This window comes from Myotis myotis, unplaced genomic scaffold, assembly GCF_014108235.1.
Source record: "Myotis myotis isolate mMyoMyo1 unplaced genomic scaffold, mMyoMyo1.p scaffold_m19_p_17, whole genome shotgun sequence".
Lineage (NCBI taxonomy): Eukaryota > Metazoa > Chordata > Mammalia > Chiroptera > Vespertilionidae > Myotis > Myotis myotis.
In genome coordinates, this window is record NW_023416321.1 from 46414083 (window position 1) to 46431214 (window position 17132).

Consider the following 17132-nt stretch of genomic DNA (forward strand, 5'->3'; position numbering starts at 1 on the left):
GCAGCAACAAATCCATCAGCCCCTGCCAGGGCCCGGCTAAGACAGGGACAGCTGCGCACACATCAGGCAGCACGGGTCCACTCTCCCAGCCCGTCCTTGCAGGGGCCACTCCTGCGTCTCACTGTTCGCTGTTGGCTGCACAGACTGTATTGTCAATCTGAGATGAGCTAGGAGTTCCAGGAGAGGAGTCCCAGACATCAAGCAGGAGGCAAGGCTTCCCCTCCCCTGCCGGCCACCTGTCCTGCTGCAGGCCTTCTCTCTTCTTCCACTGGGCTGTCAGCCCACTGGGATGTGCCCGCATGGCTGGCTCTGCACCTGGCAGCACCTTGGTGGACGCTGATGGCATGGGATGCACCTGAGCCCTTTGGGTCTCGACACTGGGCACCCTGGGTTTGTGCCTATGGCTCTGCTCGCCTAGGGGATTCTTTGGTGTGTCACAGCAGAACTGTCTGCCCGGAGGATGGAGCACAGTGCGCTCATGCAAATTAGAAGAGACTGTCTTTATTTCTAAAGCAGCACCCGATCATCTCACACACGTGACCTGGGAAAGAGGGGCTAACATTTGCATACACTTCAAGCTGGTTAATGACACAGGGACTAGGGCACAAGAAGAGGCAGGGCCAGCCTTCACACTCAAAATCTGAAGTACACGGGCCCTGGTACTCGGGCTCTAAGGATGTGGGTGTCCCTGCCGAGGCAGTAACCCCCATGCGCTGAGCAGGGAGAACTCTAGCACCAGGGCCTGGCATCTGCATCCTTGGAATGGGCATCACGTGGAGAGGAAGCTGCTTCATGGGGCCCCGCTTTCCGAGTGCCGCTCTGCGGCGGCAGCTCCTGCGTGGTACCCAGGCAGGAAGCTGGGATGTGAGACCCACTCAGGAGGCGGCAAGTGAATTCAGACAGCGATCGAAGGCTGCGTACCCGTAACAACAAAAAACTCAAGTTGTGCTTTTCTTCTTTTTAAATATAATGGGCAGGGAGGGGAAAATGGAAGCACCATCAGTTGTGAGAAAAAGAACAAAATATTAGAGTTAAACACTTTGGAATGTTAACAGATTATGAAGGTAACTCTAAAGAGTGTGGCTAGGCAGCTTAGTGAATTAATTGCTTATGAATTAAAAATAAATTATTATAAAATATATTTCTGTACATTTTACATACATATAATCTCTCTCAATATATAAGCCAAGTGGTAAGCGACGCGGGCCGGGTGCCTTCAATCCCAGCCAAAGTCGTGCCCGGTCATCTGGTAGAACTTGCGGTTGAAGGGCCGGTAGAACTCGCGAAGCCGCCGCACCACCTCGGGGTCGATGTCGGGGTGGGTCCGGCCCTTGGTCTTGCCCAGGCAGTGGGGCTTGCTGCTGCCCTCGGCCTTCTTCAGGCAGGGGAAGCCCTTAGTCTTGTTGAAGTAGAAGTGCTTGTCGGTGATGATCCTCTTGAGGCCCAGGAAGTCCTGCACGCGGCCCAGCTCGCCGGCCGGGTCGCTGATGAGCCGCTCGCCGCTCACGAAGAGCATCTGGCCGAGCGGGAAGTGGCGCAGCCAGTGCTCCAGGTGCTTGGCGTAGATGCCGATCTGGATGGCGCTCCACGACGTGTCGATGAGGCCCGTGCTCCTGTTTTTGAACGTCAAGCTCTCGAAGGTGGGGATGTCGGGCCGCTTGGAGAGCGTCTGCGTGTAGTCCGAGATGGCCCTGGTCACCGGGTCGCGCACCACCACGATGAGCTTGGTGTCCTTGGACATGGCCGAGATGCGCGCGGGGGCCTCCCGGGTCACGAAGTAGCTGGGCGTCTTCTCCATGGTGATCTGCCCGTCCAGGGTTCTGGGCATCAGGTCCCTGAGGAAAGAGAACAGACCGAAGGCAGGTCAGAAGGTGAACCTCTTTGGCCTTACCTCTCAATGTCTTCTAACCCTGGCTCCCTCCTCATTGGGAACAGTTGTAGAAATACGAAAAAATTGCAAGCAGAATTTTTGAGCTGAAAGATACATTACTGTCCCACCTGAAGTTTGGAGGCCAGACACTATGTCCTGAAACAGAAAGACACCTTCTAGGACAGTGGTTCTCAACCTTCTGGCCCTTTAAATACAGTTCCTCATGTTGTGGCCCAACCATAAAATTATTTTCGTTGCTACTTCATAACTGTAATGTTGCTACTGTTATGAATCGTAATGTAAATATCTGATATGCAGGATGATCTTAGGCGACCCCTGTGAAAGGGTTCTTCGACCGCCAAAGGGGTCACGACCCACAGGTTGAGAACCGCTGTTCTAGGAGATGGGCAGTAAGATACCCATCTCTCTAAGGTCCCCTCCTGCTATCACCTCTCCCTCATTTCCCAGGGTACCCTGCTTCTACCTGGTCCCAAACTCCGATGTCAGAACCAAGGACCTCTGGGTATGTGCCTTTCCTAAATAGTAGCACCTGGGGCCCCAAGATTCCTCTGTCCACAGCCCTCATTGGCCCGCCTCCAGGGGCTCACCAAGCCTGGGCCAATGAGCTGCGGGGACATGTCCCCCTCGCCCGCCAGGCTGCACCGGCTTCATCACAGGGACCAGACAAAACCCCCTTCCCCAGAAATGTATCCCTGAAGGCAGCTAAGCACAGCAGCCAAAACACTGGGTGCAATCAGCGGAAGCATAAACTGTGCAAACTTGCCAAGAAATTCCAAAAACACTATAGATTCCATTTTTTAAACAGGGACTTGTGTGATATCCAAATGCAGCACTAATTTAAGCAAAAATGTGTAGACAAATTGTTACAATCTGTAATAGATGCAGGCCATGACAACTGGGCCAAAATCCAGCTTTACGGTAGCAATTAGCACTAAAATAAATAAATAAATAAAAAAAGACTCAATGATGGAAGACTGTATTTTATTTGCTCTCTGAGCCTCTGCTTTCTAATATGTGAAATGGGAATAATTCCACCTACTTTATTCAGTGGTTATGAGATTTATAAAACCAAAGCAGTTTGGCTTAACAGTTAAGGAATGTGGGCTTGGCAATCAGACGCCTGGGTTCAAATCCCAGCCCTGTCACTTATAAGCTGTGTTACCTTGAACAACTTACTCAACTGTTCTGGGCTTCTTTTCCTCCTCCGTAAAAATGAAGATGCTAATGCCTTAATGCCTACCACAGGTGAGTTTAATTAAAATCAAAACAATTAATGATCATAACATGTTTTGAACATGCCTGACATATGGTATATACTTGATAAATAATCATCATTATAGTGTTCAACACACAGTTTCTTGCACATGATAGGAGCAAAGTTGAGCATGTGGGTGAACAGGCTCATCCAAAGGAGACGTTAACTAAGTGGGTACTCGATTTTGGTCACAAATGCACAATTTTCCGTTACCTATGAGACAGAGATTTCTTTTTTAAGCAACAATTTAAAAAAATCTTTATTGTTGAAAATATTACTATGTCCTCTTTTTTCCCCATTGATTGATTCCTATCTGAGCCCAGGAATTTTTAAAAAAAGAAAAAAAAAGACAATTTCCACATCATTTTTGAGCAAATATTTACCTCTCAGCAGGACATTCTAAACTTCCAGCTTCAAGCCACTCCTAATCTACTGAGACCCAACTCAGATATTACACACATTTATGGAAATAATGGTATAAACTCACTCTCACTGCCAGCTAGGGGACTCCCTCCTCCCCACCCACCCCCAGCAGAGGAGGTGCTAGCCCTGGAGCTCTGCCGGCCGTGCAGCCCTGGCTTTAGCTTAAGCTGATTGACCCACTTTGCCCATTAATCACTTAGATTAATGCAGCCATGTCAGCAGCTAATGTGATGGAGGATTAGAGAATCCGACTCTCAACTTATTTTGCATTTCACTCCAAAGCAGGGCGATTCAGATAAAGTCCAAGTTTTTGCCATGTTAAGCCTCTGCAACTGGACAGCCTACAAGAGGCTAATAGTCAGAATTAAAGTGCTAACACTTCCTTGAAGGAAACCTAACCCCCAAAGTTGTTCAGAGCCATGCCAGGGATGGGGGGGGGGGGGTAGGGGGGTTGGGTCTGGCCTCAGAGAGTCCATCTGACCCAGCGTGAGCATCTGAAGCCAAGCCACTGGTTGGACCCTCAGCATCCCCTGATTCAGGGGTGTGGCCCTGCATAGGTCATAGGTCATTAACCTGTCCATACATCAGCTTTCTCATCCGAAATATGAGAAACACAATAGTTTCCACCACTTACTGTTTTCAAGACGACTGTGAGCCTAGCCTTGGTACCAGGCCTGGTAGCTAGGTGGTGCTAGAAAATGTACTCAGTGGTCTCTTGTTGGCAGGATCTGGGCAAGAAGGTAAGGAGGCAAGGTTCATGCACTGGTCCCTCACACGGTCCATCCTCACAGATGGGCAATGGGGAGGCTCGGCTCCCGTGGAGGCAAAGATGTGGGACAGCGGGCTCTGCCCTCAGCCGGCCCGGGCTCCAGAACAACCACAGAACCTTCGCCGCCTGCGTTCCTGCAGTGTCAAGGAAAAGCCTGGCAGGTGTGCACACCATGGCTACCTAGGCAGCTGGGAATAAAAACCACACCAAAGGATTGGTGCAAAGGACACGGGAGAGCCTCCCTGGCCGCCAGTCCAAAGGCAAAGCCTCCTCAGCCATTAACCAGCCTCTCTGAGCCGTGGGCAGACCACCTGTGCCTGACTGCCTGCAGCCACCCAAGCCATCCTGGTTCCCAGCTCCAGGGGACCCCTCTCTGCAGGAGGGTCTGCATTTGTCCATATAGATCCAAAAGCTCAGGGACCCTCAGGGCTTTCCTTCATCATCACACTAACAGCCAGGGAACCATGGCTGTGACACCAACTTCTCAGCCTGGTCCACCTGAGGCCCTACTGTCCGTCCCCTCGGCATGCTTGGTGGCAGCCAACGAGTGGCTGATGGGTGAGAAGCACAACTAGGTTCCCATCATTTCCGCAAATGCCTCCCGTGCCCCCTTGCTGGCTTCCCGGACGCTTCCAGGCAGGTGAAAGGAACAGACACGCCACCCCAAAATGTGTGTCTTTGGCACGAGGATCAGTTGAGGTTGGTTGTGTGTAAGACACAGCAGACACGGAGAAGCTCTGAAAACCAAGTAGAAGTTGTTTCGTAGGAGACATTCACATTTACAAGGGAAATGTCAGTGAGGGTGTCCTCTCTGTAGCAGGAAGAAGACACAAGTAAATCTGCAGAAATCCCCTAAATGGAGAAGGCAGGACTGCAACCTGCAGAGCAACCTTAGCCTTGTTTCCTGTTTTTCCCCTCACCTCCATAACTGACTGCCCCTCCCCAACATCTTCTGTCTTAGCTGGAGAGGGTATTTAACTTGGTGGTTTAGGCCATTTGGGGGATTTGCTCAGTGTACAGCAGATATACATGTTAATAGGTGTTCCTGGGTCTCTCCCATGTGTACAGCAGGCATACATGTTAATAAGTGTTCCTGGGTCTCTCCCATATGTGCAGGAGGTATACATGTTAATGAGTGTTCCTGGGACTCTCCCATGTGTACAGCAGGTATACATGTAAATAAGTGTTCCTGGGACTTTCCCATGTGTACAGCAGGCATACATGTTAATAAGTGTTCCTGGGTCTCTCCCATATGTGCAGGAGGTATACATGTTAATAAGTGTTCCTGGGACTCTCCCATGTGTATAGCAGGTATACATGTTAATAAGTGTTCCTGGGACTCTCCCATGTGTACAGCAGGCATACATGTTAATAAGTGTTCCTGGGTCTCTCCCATATGTGCAGGAGGTATACATGTTAATAAGTGTTCCTGGGTCTCTCCCATATGTGCAGGAGGTATACATGTTAATAAGCTTCTGTTTGTTTTTCTCCTGTTAATCTGTCTTTTCTTAGAAAAGATCTCAGCCAAGAGCTCAGAAGGGTGGAGGGGAATTATTTCTCCTCCTGTACACAGGTGCTGGGCTCCCACGGAGCTGGTGTCTCAGCCCCCCTCCACCTTCCCCGCCCCCACACCGGGGAACACAGAGCAGACTGAGCAGTGTGGGGACTGCTCCTGGCACAGAACCTGCGGACAATCTGCGCAAGCCCCTTCTCCCCTCAGCCGCTCTTCTCCCACCACCCATCTTTTGGTCCTGGAGCAAACTCCTTTTTACTGGCTTCCCTTTCCCCTCCTTCCACTGGCCTCACTCGCCTGCCCTCAGACTCAAAGCTGCTCTGAGCACAACAGTGACTCAGAGAAGAAGCCTGAGGCCATGGCCAAGGGTGAGCCCATCACGTGGGCCCTCACACGCCCATCCCAGCAGCGGTCCGGCCTCAGAGAAGCCTCCAGAGTAAGCCAGCAGGGAGGTTGCAGGTTAATTGAGCTGCTCATTATGAAAGCCAATTTCTCAAACTGATAGCCATACCTAGTAATTAGCTAGTGCTTGGAGCTCGCAGAGGACTTTTCACACGTTATCTGATTTAACCGTGCACAACAAGCCTTTGAGGTGGGTATTGCAGTCCCCAACTTGCTCCTGAAGAAACTGCGGCTAAAGAAGAGAGTGACTTGCTTAGAGGGGGGTCACTGGCCTGCGCGGCAGGAGCTGGGACCTAGCGTCAGCCCACGGGAGGCGTCCCCTTCCTTTTGCCATGACCCTCTCCTCTCAACCGCCCGTGCTTTTCTTCTTAATACGATGAGGAGCACACAGCACCACACACCTGTCCTCCCTTTAAATACCTATTTTTTCTCTTGTTCATAGATTAGGATCTTAATAATAGGTGTTTCAGTGCTAGGATCAGATGACTGCAATCATAATTGTTCAGAAATGAGCCAGACTTTGGAACAACAGACCTCTGAGGTTCACGTACTCCTGCGTTCTGTGGGGCCTGGACTCTCAGCAGTCATTGCCCAGCCCTCCCCCCACGCCCCTGCACGGCCTCCTCCCTCGTTACCAGGTGGGACACCTCTCTGGCACCTGGCACATAGGACCACTGGGTGCTTGTGAAGCCGAGGGGGCTGCACAGTGTCTCTAGTGCTCCCCACAAGATGCTAGGCAGCGATGCAGGTGACACCCAGGACGGAGAGCAGAGGGGCTCCCACTGCTTCAGGAAGACCTGCGGGCGAGCAGGCTGGTCCTCCCGCCTGGGCCTGGGGATGACAGGCCCAGGGAACGCCCAGGAACACTGGATCTCAGAGCCTAGGAGCTGAGAACCGGGAGGGTTGACAGGGGTGTGAAGGCGGTCAGTGTGTTCCAGGATATTCACGGGAAAGTGACGGGCCCTCTGTGGCAGCCAGTCTCACCCCTGCTTGCACACTGAATCTCAGGGCATTTGAACTAGATGCGTGGGCCTGGGCCTGGCCCCAGACCACCTGAGTCAGGCCCGTGTGGCGAGGCCCCACACAGATTCTCTGAGAGGATGACGCGCAGCAGGGGGTGAAGTCAGTATTCTGCGGTATCTGCCCTGTCCTTTGGTCATTTATTCCACTGGTACCCATGGCCACTCAGAGGAGACACCATCGCAGCAGGTGGGGGAATTGAGAAAACAATATTGTGAATGAAACTTAATGTTGTTCAGCTAATCCAAGACTTATTGAGTCAAAGGACTAGAGTTAAATCTAGAGAGTGAAGGTCATACTCTCTCAGCTGACAGCAGACCAGGTCCCAGAGGGAGTGAGGGGATGCCTGGTCGGTGGTCCACAAACTGCAGAGGACAAATAGCCAGAACAAGCCGAATGCAGGCGCCACACACACACACACACACACACAGTGATCAAATACAAATGGAGCTACCAGCAAAACACAGGGGCAAACTGAAGGAACCTGAAGGAAGGTACAGCCATCTGTACTTCCGTGATAGTGAAAGGCTCACAGATGCATCTAATTCTTTCATCATCAAAAGTTAGACACCAACACCAACAGGAGTGCTCCCCAGCGAAGAGCAGGGCCAGCCCCGGACTCTCTGACATCTGCTTTGCCAGGGTCTGTGGCTTACAATGCAACCCAATTCATTTTAAAAAGAGCCCATGAAACGAACATGAATTGATGTCAAATATGCCCATGGCGCCCTTCTCCCCTTCTCTCCTCTCCAGGCGGGTGAGTAAGGAGACGGCAGCCAGAGTCAGGCTGGGAATCTCCAGCCTCAGTCCCAGAGCGGGTTTTCCCGGGGTGCCAGGCTGGAGAGGCCGCCAGGCAGCGGGGCCAGGACTGGAGGGGAATTCTCACCGGGACTGGCTGTCACGGGGCTTCCCAGAAGCAGTTTACACGGAACCTCCCAGGTCCCCGGGGCCTGTGTGTGACCACGGGAAGCAGAATATTTTAAACAAGCCCCAGGCCTCAGTGAGGAGGAAATTCACATGAACCGACATAAAAAGCCCTGTGATGCGGATGTTCTCCGGCAGCAAACGTTGCCCTAATTCTCTCTTTCTTTCCTGGGGCCACATGCCTGCGCCCAGTCAGCACCTGGACTTAGGGAAGTGGCAAACTGCACAGGAAAAGGGGAGAAGGCTGAAATGGCTGGAACCCACCTCGCCACAGCCAAAGAGATGCAGAGACATTCACACAAAACAGATGAGATGACGCAGGGGATGAACCTCAGAGGGGAGGCACACCACTGCCATGCTGGGGGCGGCGGGGGGTGGGGGGGCATGCCAAGGGACACTGGGCGCCCCTTTCCCCTCCTGCTTTGGGAGATGACTTCTTTGCTTGGTTGCAGAAAAACCCCATATGTTCTGGGTTACAAAGATGTATGTTTCTTTTCTAAAATCAACTTTTTAACCTCCTATACTACCCTATAGTAAATAATCATTTTTGGAATCCAATTCTGTGAATTTTGACGAACGCACAGGGCTGTGTAGCAGCACCACCACCATCGGGAGGCAGGTCCACTGTCCGCAGCCTCCGCCATGTGCTCTCTGGGCAAAGGCCGAGCAGCTGCTCCTCAGGACAGGCGCCGCACCCATAGTCAGGGCGGCCAAGGCCTCCTTTCCATAAAGTTTTGAGAAAAATATTGATTGAAATGAGAAAAATAATCAATAGAGACTTAGAAATGTTGACATGGAATTATTTACTGCTGGTGAAACGGAAGGACTTGGAGTTCTGCTTCTCCTGGGCGTGTCCCTGGCCCCGTGGCCTCTCCAGGCCTCAGAGGCCGGGCCTGGAACTGAGCAAGGCGGGGCCCATTCTGAGGAGCTGCCCTGGCGAAGGGCCCCCAGCTCAGCTTTAGCTTCTGCAGAGCCCTAGTCCAGCCGCCAAGATTTCCCAAAACCAAAGTGCAACAAGGAAAGTCTCCACAGAGAGCAGAATGGGGAGCCCAGGGTTACATCCCTCTCCCCCGCAAAAACTAACAACCCAACCAAGCCACCAAGCTCGCTCCTCACATCCACAGTCCCAAGTGGGCTAGGAATAAGCACACCCCCTAAAAAGGGCAAAATAAAGAAAGTGCCATTTTTTTAGGATCCTGCAAGCCTCTTAAATGTCAGCAGCAAAACTCAAAAGCACTGGAATCCCCAGGGGCTCGGAGAGAGGGGCAGAGCAGGCAGAGCACAGAGGACTGAGGGCAGGGAACCGTCTGCAGGGTGCTACAATGGTGACACGCCCTCACACATTGGTCTAAGTCCACAGAGTGCACAGCAGCAGGAGTGAGCCCTGACGTGCACCGTGGACTGTGAGTGGCATGATGCACCCACAGTGGACTGCAGTGCAGGCATTACAGCGACATACCGCTTGGGGAGGAGGATGTAGGGGAGGCTGTGCTGGTGCAGGGCAGAGGGCATGTGGGAAACCTCTGTACTTTCTGCTTGACTTTGCTGTGAACCTAAAACTACTCTGAAAACACAATCTCTTCTATGAACTCTGGTTTTCTCTGGGGAAGAACAGGCCTCATGCCCTCGCGCCCTTAGCCTTGAAACCACGAGCAGTGCACACTCTCATCCCATCCTCTCCCCAGACTCAGCTTCCTCCACCGCCTGGGCTCAGATCTCATGCTCTGCCTAATCCACTGGCCCCTTCCCCCAACCACTGGGAAGGAAGAAAACTTTCCCTCCCAGGTAAAAATGAGATTTGTAAAAGGTAGCATGTCTTAACCTAAGATATGCAGGACAAAGGACAAAAAAATCACTTTCTGTCTTGAAAATTTTTAAGTCTTATTTGATGAAAGGACGCCCTTGGGTTAGGGAGCTTTCTGACTACCTGGCAGAATTGGGGCCCAAACCCCTCCCTTCCAGGACCCAGAGGCCTCAGGAGCCACCCTGGGAGTCCCCGGGGAGGAAGTGAGGGACTGGGACCAGAGAGAAGCCAGGGCTTTGTTTTGGGCTCAACCTTAGCTGAGTGCCTCAGTCTCCCCAGCACAGGAAGGTCAGGAAACCCACTCAGCTGGCTGACTCATGTGGACGAAAAACAGGCCACATACTAAACCTGAGAAGCTCAGGGGAGGCCTGCATGGTGGCCTTACAAACTAGAGACCTAAAGGAACCATACAGGAGGTCTGAAATGAAAACTTCCTGACTAAAAGCAAGTCAGGGGGGTGGTTATGTCCTAGGCCAGTTTCTTCCTTGACAAAGGTCAGTCTTTACCTTAACTGAGCCTGTCTACTGTCTTTTTGCATCTAGGATAGCATACCTTTGGAATGTCAGGGTAACCCCTTTTCCAGACCCTTCAAGGCACCACCTCCCACCAGAGCAGGAGCCCACAGAGCCCCTCATTGTTATCCTGCTCCCCACATACCGTCCCTATGAGCTGTATTAACTATGCTGTACCCACCAATGTGAGGGAAGTGTGTGTCTCTCCTTTTACTCTTTATCCAATCCCAGAGATTCCCCCTTTGCTGTCTCCCACCTCCTCAACCTACCACCAGTGGGTTTCATGTAACTGTCCCCATGCCTCTCCTTTGATTGCAATTTATAAAATAAGCTGCAAAACTGCCATTCTCAGGAGCATTTTCTCAACCCATTGGGATTTTGCTTCCTGGCAACTGTCGTCAGCTTGGCTCAAATAAACTCATGGAAATTCTCTACAGATTTGGACATTTTTTATATGGCCACTTGAACAGGAGGGGGGACAGCTGGGCATGGAAAGGTGACTTAGAGGGAAGGTGACGTGCGACATGGAGGGAGGTGATGTTTCCAAGAGGTGAACTCCAAGCTGCCAAACAAATCCTAGGGGTGCAAGTCCTAGAAGGGCAGGTCCTAAAGGGGCAGGCCCTGGAGGGGCAAGACTTAGAGGGGCAGGTCCTAGAGGGGTGAGGCCTAGAGGTGTGGGAGGGGGCGTCTCCTCCAGGCATCAGAGGGCACTTGGGACTCCAGGGCAGAGGTTTGTCAAAGGAAAAGTCAGGGGGAAGAGAAAGAGTGGGCGCATGGTCATTCCAGGTCCACTCACAGGAGTTTCTCTGGTGACAAGTGTGGGCCAGCCTATCCTCATCTTCTGTGGAGGCCAAGTACCAGCCCTAAGTATCCACCGCAATCGGCGCCCCAAACACTGCTGGGTGTCTTTCCACCTCCTGGCCTTATACATCACAGCGGGAAAGACAAACGCTACAGCCTATTCTCTCTCCTCCCAGACAAGACACAGGGACAAGACCAACCCTCTTCCCCGAACACCTGATGCAGACCACGGCAGGAGCCTGCTCCTGAGTCGGCACTGCAGCTGTGAGCTGGGACCCTGGGAAGCTTCTTCTTGAAAGCAGCTTTCTTCCCGGAGGCGGGAGGCGGCGGGAGGAAAACGTGTCTCAGCACAGTCCCTTCTCATTGGGAACCTCCTTCCTTGGGTGGGAAGACTCAGCCCACCAGTTCTGAGCTCCTCTTCAAAGGGCTACTCTCCATCAATAATTATCTCCATTTGGGGGAGATGTTTGCATATCAAAGAACTCTTTTGGGAGGGTTTAAAATCATTTAAAATGAAATTGTAAATAGTCTGTTCCCAATGCTTCTTGGGTCTTGAAGCCCAGCAGTGGGCTACCGGAAGTGATGTCATCATTCATTAAAACTTTCCAGCCCTCCCCCCCCCTTTTCTAAGGTAATGGGTAGGAAAGAAGAAAAACAACAAAGGATGGGATCCCCCAGCCCTCCTCCTCCCCTTCCAGCCCTCCCTTCTTCTCCACTCCCAGCCCCCAACCTCCAGCACCAGGATTTGGCCTCCATTGTCCCAGACTTTCAATACTGCTCAGAAAATGAAAGGCCTGTGAATGCCATAAGGGGGTGGGGCACAAAAGAGCATCTCGCTCCTCTGGGTCAACTCAAGACTCCTTTCATTTGGGCAGAATCCTCCCTTATAGACCCGCTGCACAAAGGCCTGGTTCCTGTTTCGGGGGGGGGGGGGGGGGGGGCAGGATGGGGGGCGGGCTTCAATTAAAAGCTAATAGCCTTTTGTGTGGGAGCTCTCCGGGGCATCACTCATGTTTATTGCACATCACTGTGCCGGGACAAATCAGTGAAATCAGAGTAATGCGTCCGTTTCCTGAAAGAAAAAAAAATTTGTTGTTGTTTTGATCATTAGAAAAAGAGAAAGAAAGGAAGAAAAAAGTGTTCTGAGAAGCAGACTTTAGACAGTGAAATCAGCGCTGCCACTGGGCAGAGGGGAGCAGAGGGCCCAGGAATAAGGAGAAGGGGCACCAGGCCCCAGGGCAGCCGTTCAGCCAGGCCCCCCTCCGCGGGGACCGCCGCCGCCTCTTGGGCTGCTCAGTGCTGGCTCTGTCTGGAACCGGCGCCTTGTCCCCGGGGATGGTGGGAGCCCGGCTCTGTGTAGGTTCCTTCCCTGCAACAAAGGGTCAGCCCTCCCCCTGCACAGCGGCACCCGGTGTTTCCCGTGCTCCCACAGTTTCTCCCAGCTCCTGCTGCACCCCGAACAGCTCTGGGCACTCTGTGCAGATGTTTGTAAGACCTTCACCCAAGAGCTTCCATCCACTCAGCACCCCCAGCCAACCCAGAGTGAATGAAAACACTGCAGGGGGGTGGGCAGGGAGGGGGGGGGGTGCTTCCAGACCTTCAGCGACAGCACAGGGCACTGGGCACGGGAAATTGTGGGTTCCTGGCCTGACCTGCCACTGCCAGGAGCCTGACCTGGACCAATACTTCAAGCTTTGAACTCAGTTTCCCTGTGTATAAAAATCAGTGCACTGGTTTAAAAGGGTGTTCTTCAGCTCTAAAATTCTCTAGGATGACCTCTACAATCTCCACTCTCCCATCATCTCTGTTCCACCTCCTCCTTCAGCCAGCAGTAGTTTGACACAAGTTGGCAGAGTTAAAGGAGAACCTTTATAAATACTTGATGACTGAATTTGTATGTGTATCTCGGGGGCATTAGTATAGACCCGTGGTCGGCAAACTGCGGCTCGCGAGCCACATGTGGCTCTTTGGCCCCTTGAGTGTGGCTCTTCCTAAGCCTCAGGAGTACCCTAATTAAGTTCATAACAATGTACCTACCTATATAGTTTAAGTTTAAAAAATTTGGCTCTCAAAAGAAATTTCAATCGTACTGTCGATATTTGTCTCTGTTGACTAATGAGTTTGCCGACCACTGGTATAGACCAACCCCAGAGCATAATTCAGATACAGATCAATGCCAAGTGTACCCTAAACCATACACCCATTTGTTAAGTAGCCTGGTGCTGGGTGGAGTAGAAAGAAAAGTGGGTAGGCCAGGCTGTGTGGCCTTGGGTAGGTTTCCTAACACTTTTGAGCTGTCGTTCCTCATCTGTAAAATGGAAATATTTGTCCTATTTTACACACACACACACACACACACACACACACTGAAACTCAAATGTAATTTGTAGATGAATATGCTTTTACAGCACAAAACCCTACCCATGAGTAAGGTGTAATGAATCCATTTATATCCCCTCTATTATCTCCTTTGATATATGGCTCCAAATACCAGGAATATATCTAAGGGAAATACTGCTAAGGAAAAAGAAACACTAAATTGGTTCTTAAACCCAAAGTCTCGTGCAAAAACCAGTATCTGAAAGAGTCTTCGTTTCCTGAAATTCACCACTTGCTCTATGGAGAATCCCCTATTTGGACTGTTCTTAGGACCCAGTAGGACCCTGAAGACAAAGACCCAGCTTCTCTCCTGGATCCCTGTCACTGATGAATGGGATGGTCCCCTTGTGGGGACTGAAAAAATACTCTCCTCCCACCTTCCAGTTCTGGCTGGGCTAGGAAATGAACAGACAGAGGACTGAGGAAATGTACAAAGTTTACTACAGATGCACGTGCCAGGGGTGCTATAAGGTATGAGACCCACAGAGGCACTGGGCAGTCGAGGTTGAATACGCCCTTATGGACAAAGGAAAAGGGGACAGTGACAGAATTTCAGAAGGAAGAATAGGCAATTTACAGGTAGCTAAAAAGAACAGCACACTGTGGCAGGCAAATTCTTGCTCAGCAACCCAGAAACAATGGGGCACAGTGGGTGGGGGGTTAGGTGGTGGGGGGATGAGATTAGGTGGGGGAAGGTTGGAGGGGGTGAGAGGGGTGAAGGAAATCCTGCTACCAGACCTGCCTGGAGCCTCCCTACTTACCTCTAAGGTGCATGTGGCCAGATTCCCTCCCGGAGCAGGCCTTTCCCTCTGAATCTCTTAGGCAGGAAAGGGGGAGGGTTAAAGGTTCTTACTGAGTGTTTTGTGTCTTAACAACCAGCATAAAAATCAATACCCCAACAGGCATCGTTTTGGGGTCACAAAACTGTGGTCCCCTTCACAAGCTGAAGAGGAGTGGGAAATGAGGCGATCTTTAATACAAACACAGCCCACTTTGGAGGACTCTTCCTTTTTATAACATGGCAGAGAACGGGGTTTACAAGGAGCAAACCCCCCACAGTTTAGGGGGAAGAGGTCCGTCTAGGCTGATGAAAAGAAACAGCCCAAGAGCTGAAACCGGACCCACCGGGAAGGCCCGATAGAATCACTCGCCTTCCTGCCTCCTCACCGTGGGGCCGGGAGGAGTTTGGGAAAAGAAAAACCCATCAACTCTTGACTTAAGTCCAAGATAATGGCTCCGTCCTGCTCCCCGCTTCCCTCCTCCTTCGACAAACAACCCCATTTTATGGTTATCAACTGAAAACAGTATAAAGTAAATTAGGTCAATAAAAATCTTGAGACAGAAGTTTGAGTTAAGCTAAAACAAAGGGAAATGAGTGCAAATAAACTTTTCTTATCACAGGCTTTAAATACTTCAAGAACATTTTAGAGGAGAAAAGAAGTACTTTCTACCCAGAGAGAACATCCAAGGGATTTGTGAACTTGGAGGATCTGCTGACAAAGAAAAAGCTGCTGTTTCTTATCTCTCCCTCCTCTTCGTCCTCAGTACTTCCTTTTGCCAGTTGGCTTGACCCAGTGTTTGAAGCTGACCAAAAGGTGTCCAAAGAAAATCAGCGACACGGCAATGCCAATTGGTCTTCCAAGGACATCCATCAAAGCCCCCCTCGCAGACCCTTTTTGGAATTCTCGGCTGGGGAAGTAATGGAAGTTTCTCAGAGTCCACTTTCAGTAGGAGAAAAGGAAGACCGTCTTCCCCAAATCCTCACTCATTCATTGTATGGTCAACCATTTCTTATAAATTTGCAACAGACTATTATACAGAGAACTGCTTGCCTTGTGTGTTTCATGTCTAAGAACAGAAGATGGACGTGTTGGAGGCTGAAGCAATGATTAAATACTGTTACTTGAGGACATCCCTTCTTTATGCCATACATGCTATGAGAACGCTTTGGCAGATGATATACTTTAGACGGAGTGCTCCCTCCCCACCCCACAACTCCCACAAGGGGACAAAACTGTAAGCACCAAGGAGATCAAATAACTAAATGGTTAGTGAGAGAGCTGTGAAGAATTGCAAGTAAGATTAGCCTTTTACCCTGCTTTAGCCTGAATGAATAACTAACCCTGTAACTATTCTTACTGGTTGGCCTAATGACTATTTATAAGAAAAAAATGTTTGGTTGAAATGTATTGCCATCTATGTTTTGTTTTATTATCTGTTGGCACTGTGAATCTTAAAGATTTTTATCTTCAAAAGGAATACAAGAAAAACAGTAAAACACCAGGCATAGGACACACTTAAAAATATTTGTTGAATGAAGGGAATGAGTGAGCAATGTGTAAAGCTAATGACTAGGGGTCACAGTGTAACTATGTAAAGAGAATTGGGGGCAACCTGGAATAATAAATTGCCATTTGGGCCAGGTTTGAAAATGGTGATGATCTCAGTATCCTGATGCCCAAAGTTAATTCTAGAGCAACATTTATGTGTCATCAGACCTATTACATTAAGTGACACAATTACATTAAGAGGCCCTTCCCATAAAGAAGGTCTTGAACCTGAATTAGAAGCTCAAGCAAGAACAAGCATGGCATGAGACCAGTGTTCCTTATGTCTCCTGTGGGACAGAAGCAAGCTGTGACATATCTCACTCACAAACCTTGAATGCCCCACCTCTGGTGGCCGGTAATAAACCATCTTCCCTATTCAAACTAATAAGTGGTTGCAGTTAATAATGATGAGAAAATGACTCTAATTAGCTGACTTATATTAATTATTATTCTACTTATTATTTTGATTTAATGATTATTAAATTCTGTCTTGATTCCCAGGTGTCCATCAAGTAATGATGGAGTAAGATACCCCAACGCCTCTCACAGGGAGCAGGAAGTAAGCCGACTAAAAATGTAAATGTAATATTTCTCAGGGGTGGTCAGGGAATCAGTGACAAGGCAGGTGTGTATGGATATAGGGATAATTCTTGTCCTCCTGGGACATACTGTGTATTTAGAAAGAGATTCCACACCAAGGAAGTTTACCCATAGATATTGTTTACTTGGTGCAAAATGAGATCTGCGGAAAAGCAGCACCCAGAATTTGTGTCCTTTGAGACAATCAAAGCTTCCTTGAGCTGGTCCTAAAGGTAAGGTGGAAATGAAGAAGTCAAGGACAAAATATACCTCAGTTTAGATACGGCAGTAATTGAGCCATTTAGCTTGGACTGAAGATTTTTGTCTGTATTTGTGTTTTTAGGAATGGTGGGCAATACTGGAAAGACTGGAAAACAAGCTGGGTTGCCCTCTATCTACATAGCTTCCACTCACAGACATCATTCCAAAAGCAAAACCTAGAAGCCAAATCAGCACCACCTCTCAGAATATTGAGCCTACCATTGAAGTGAATTCTGCGCTCCCCACTTCCTTTCTCATCATTGCACCCA

At 50.1% G+C, this 17132-nt stretch overlaps 1 protein-coding gene across 2 annotated transcripts in view; it reads right to left on the minus strand.

The window, feature by feature from the left end:
• Nucleotides 1-481: 481 nt before the first annotated feature.
• The window catches only part of LOC118672202 (heparan sulfate glucosamine 3-O-sulfotransferase 3B1), a 37653-nt gene continuing 21002 nt past the window's right edge, over nucleotides 482-17132 (minus strand). Inside the window, exon 2 of one of the 2 annotated variants that reach the window (XM_036341736.1) lies at nucleotides 482-1835. In XM_036341736.1, coding sequence (XP_036197629.1) covers nucleotides 1217-1835 — 619 coding nt within the window. In that variant the 3' untranslated portion in view covers nucleotides 482-1216. The remainder of the gene's footprint in view (nucleotides 1836-17132) is intronic. The other variant, XM_036341737.1, reaches the window with a different exon arrangement.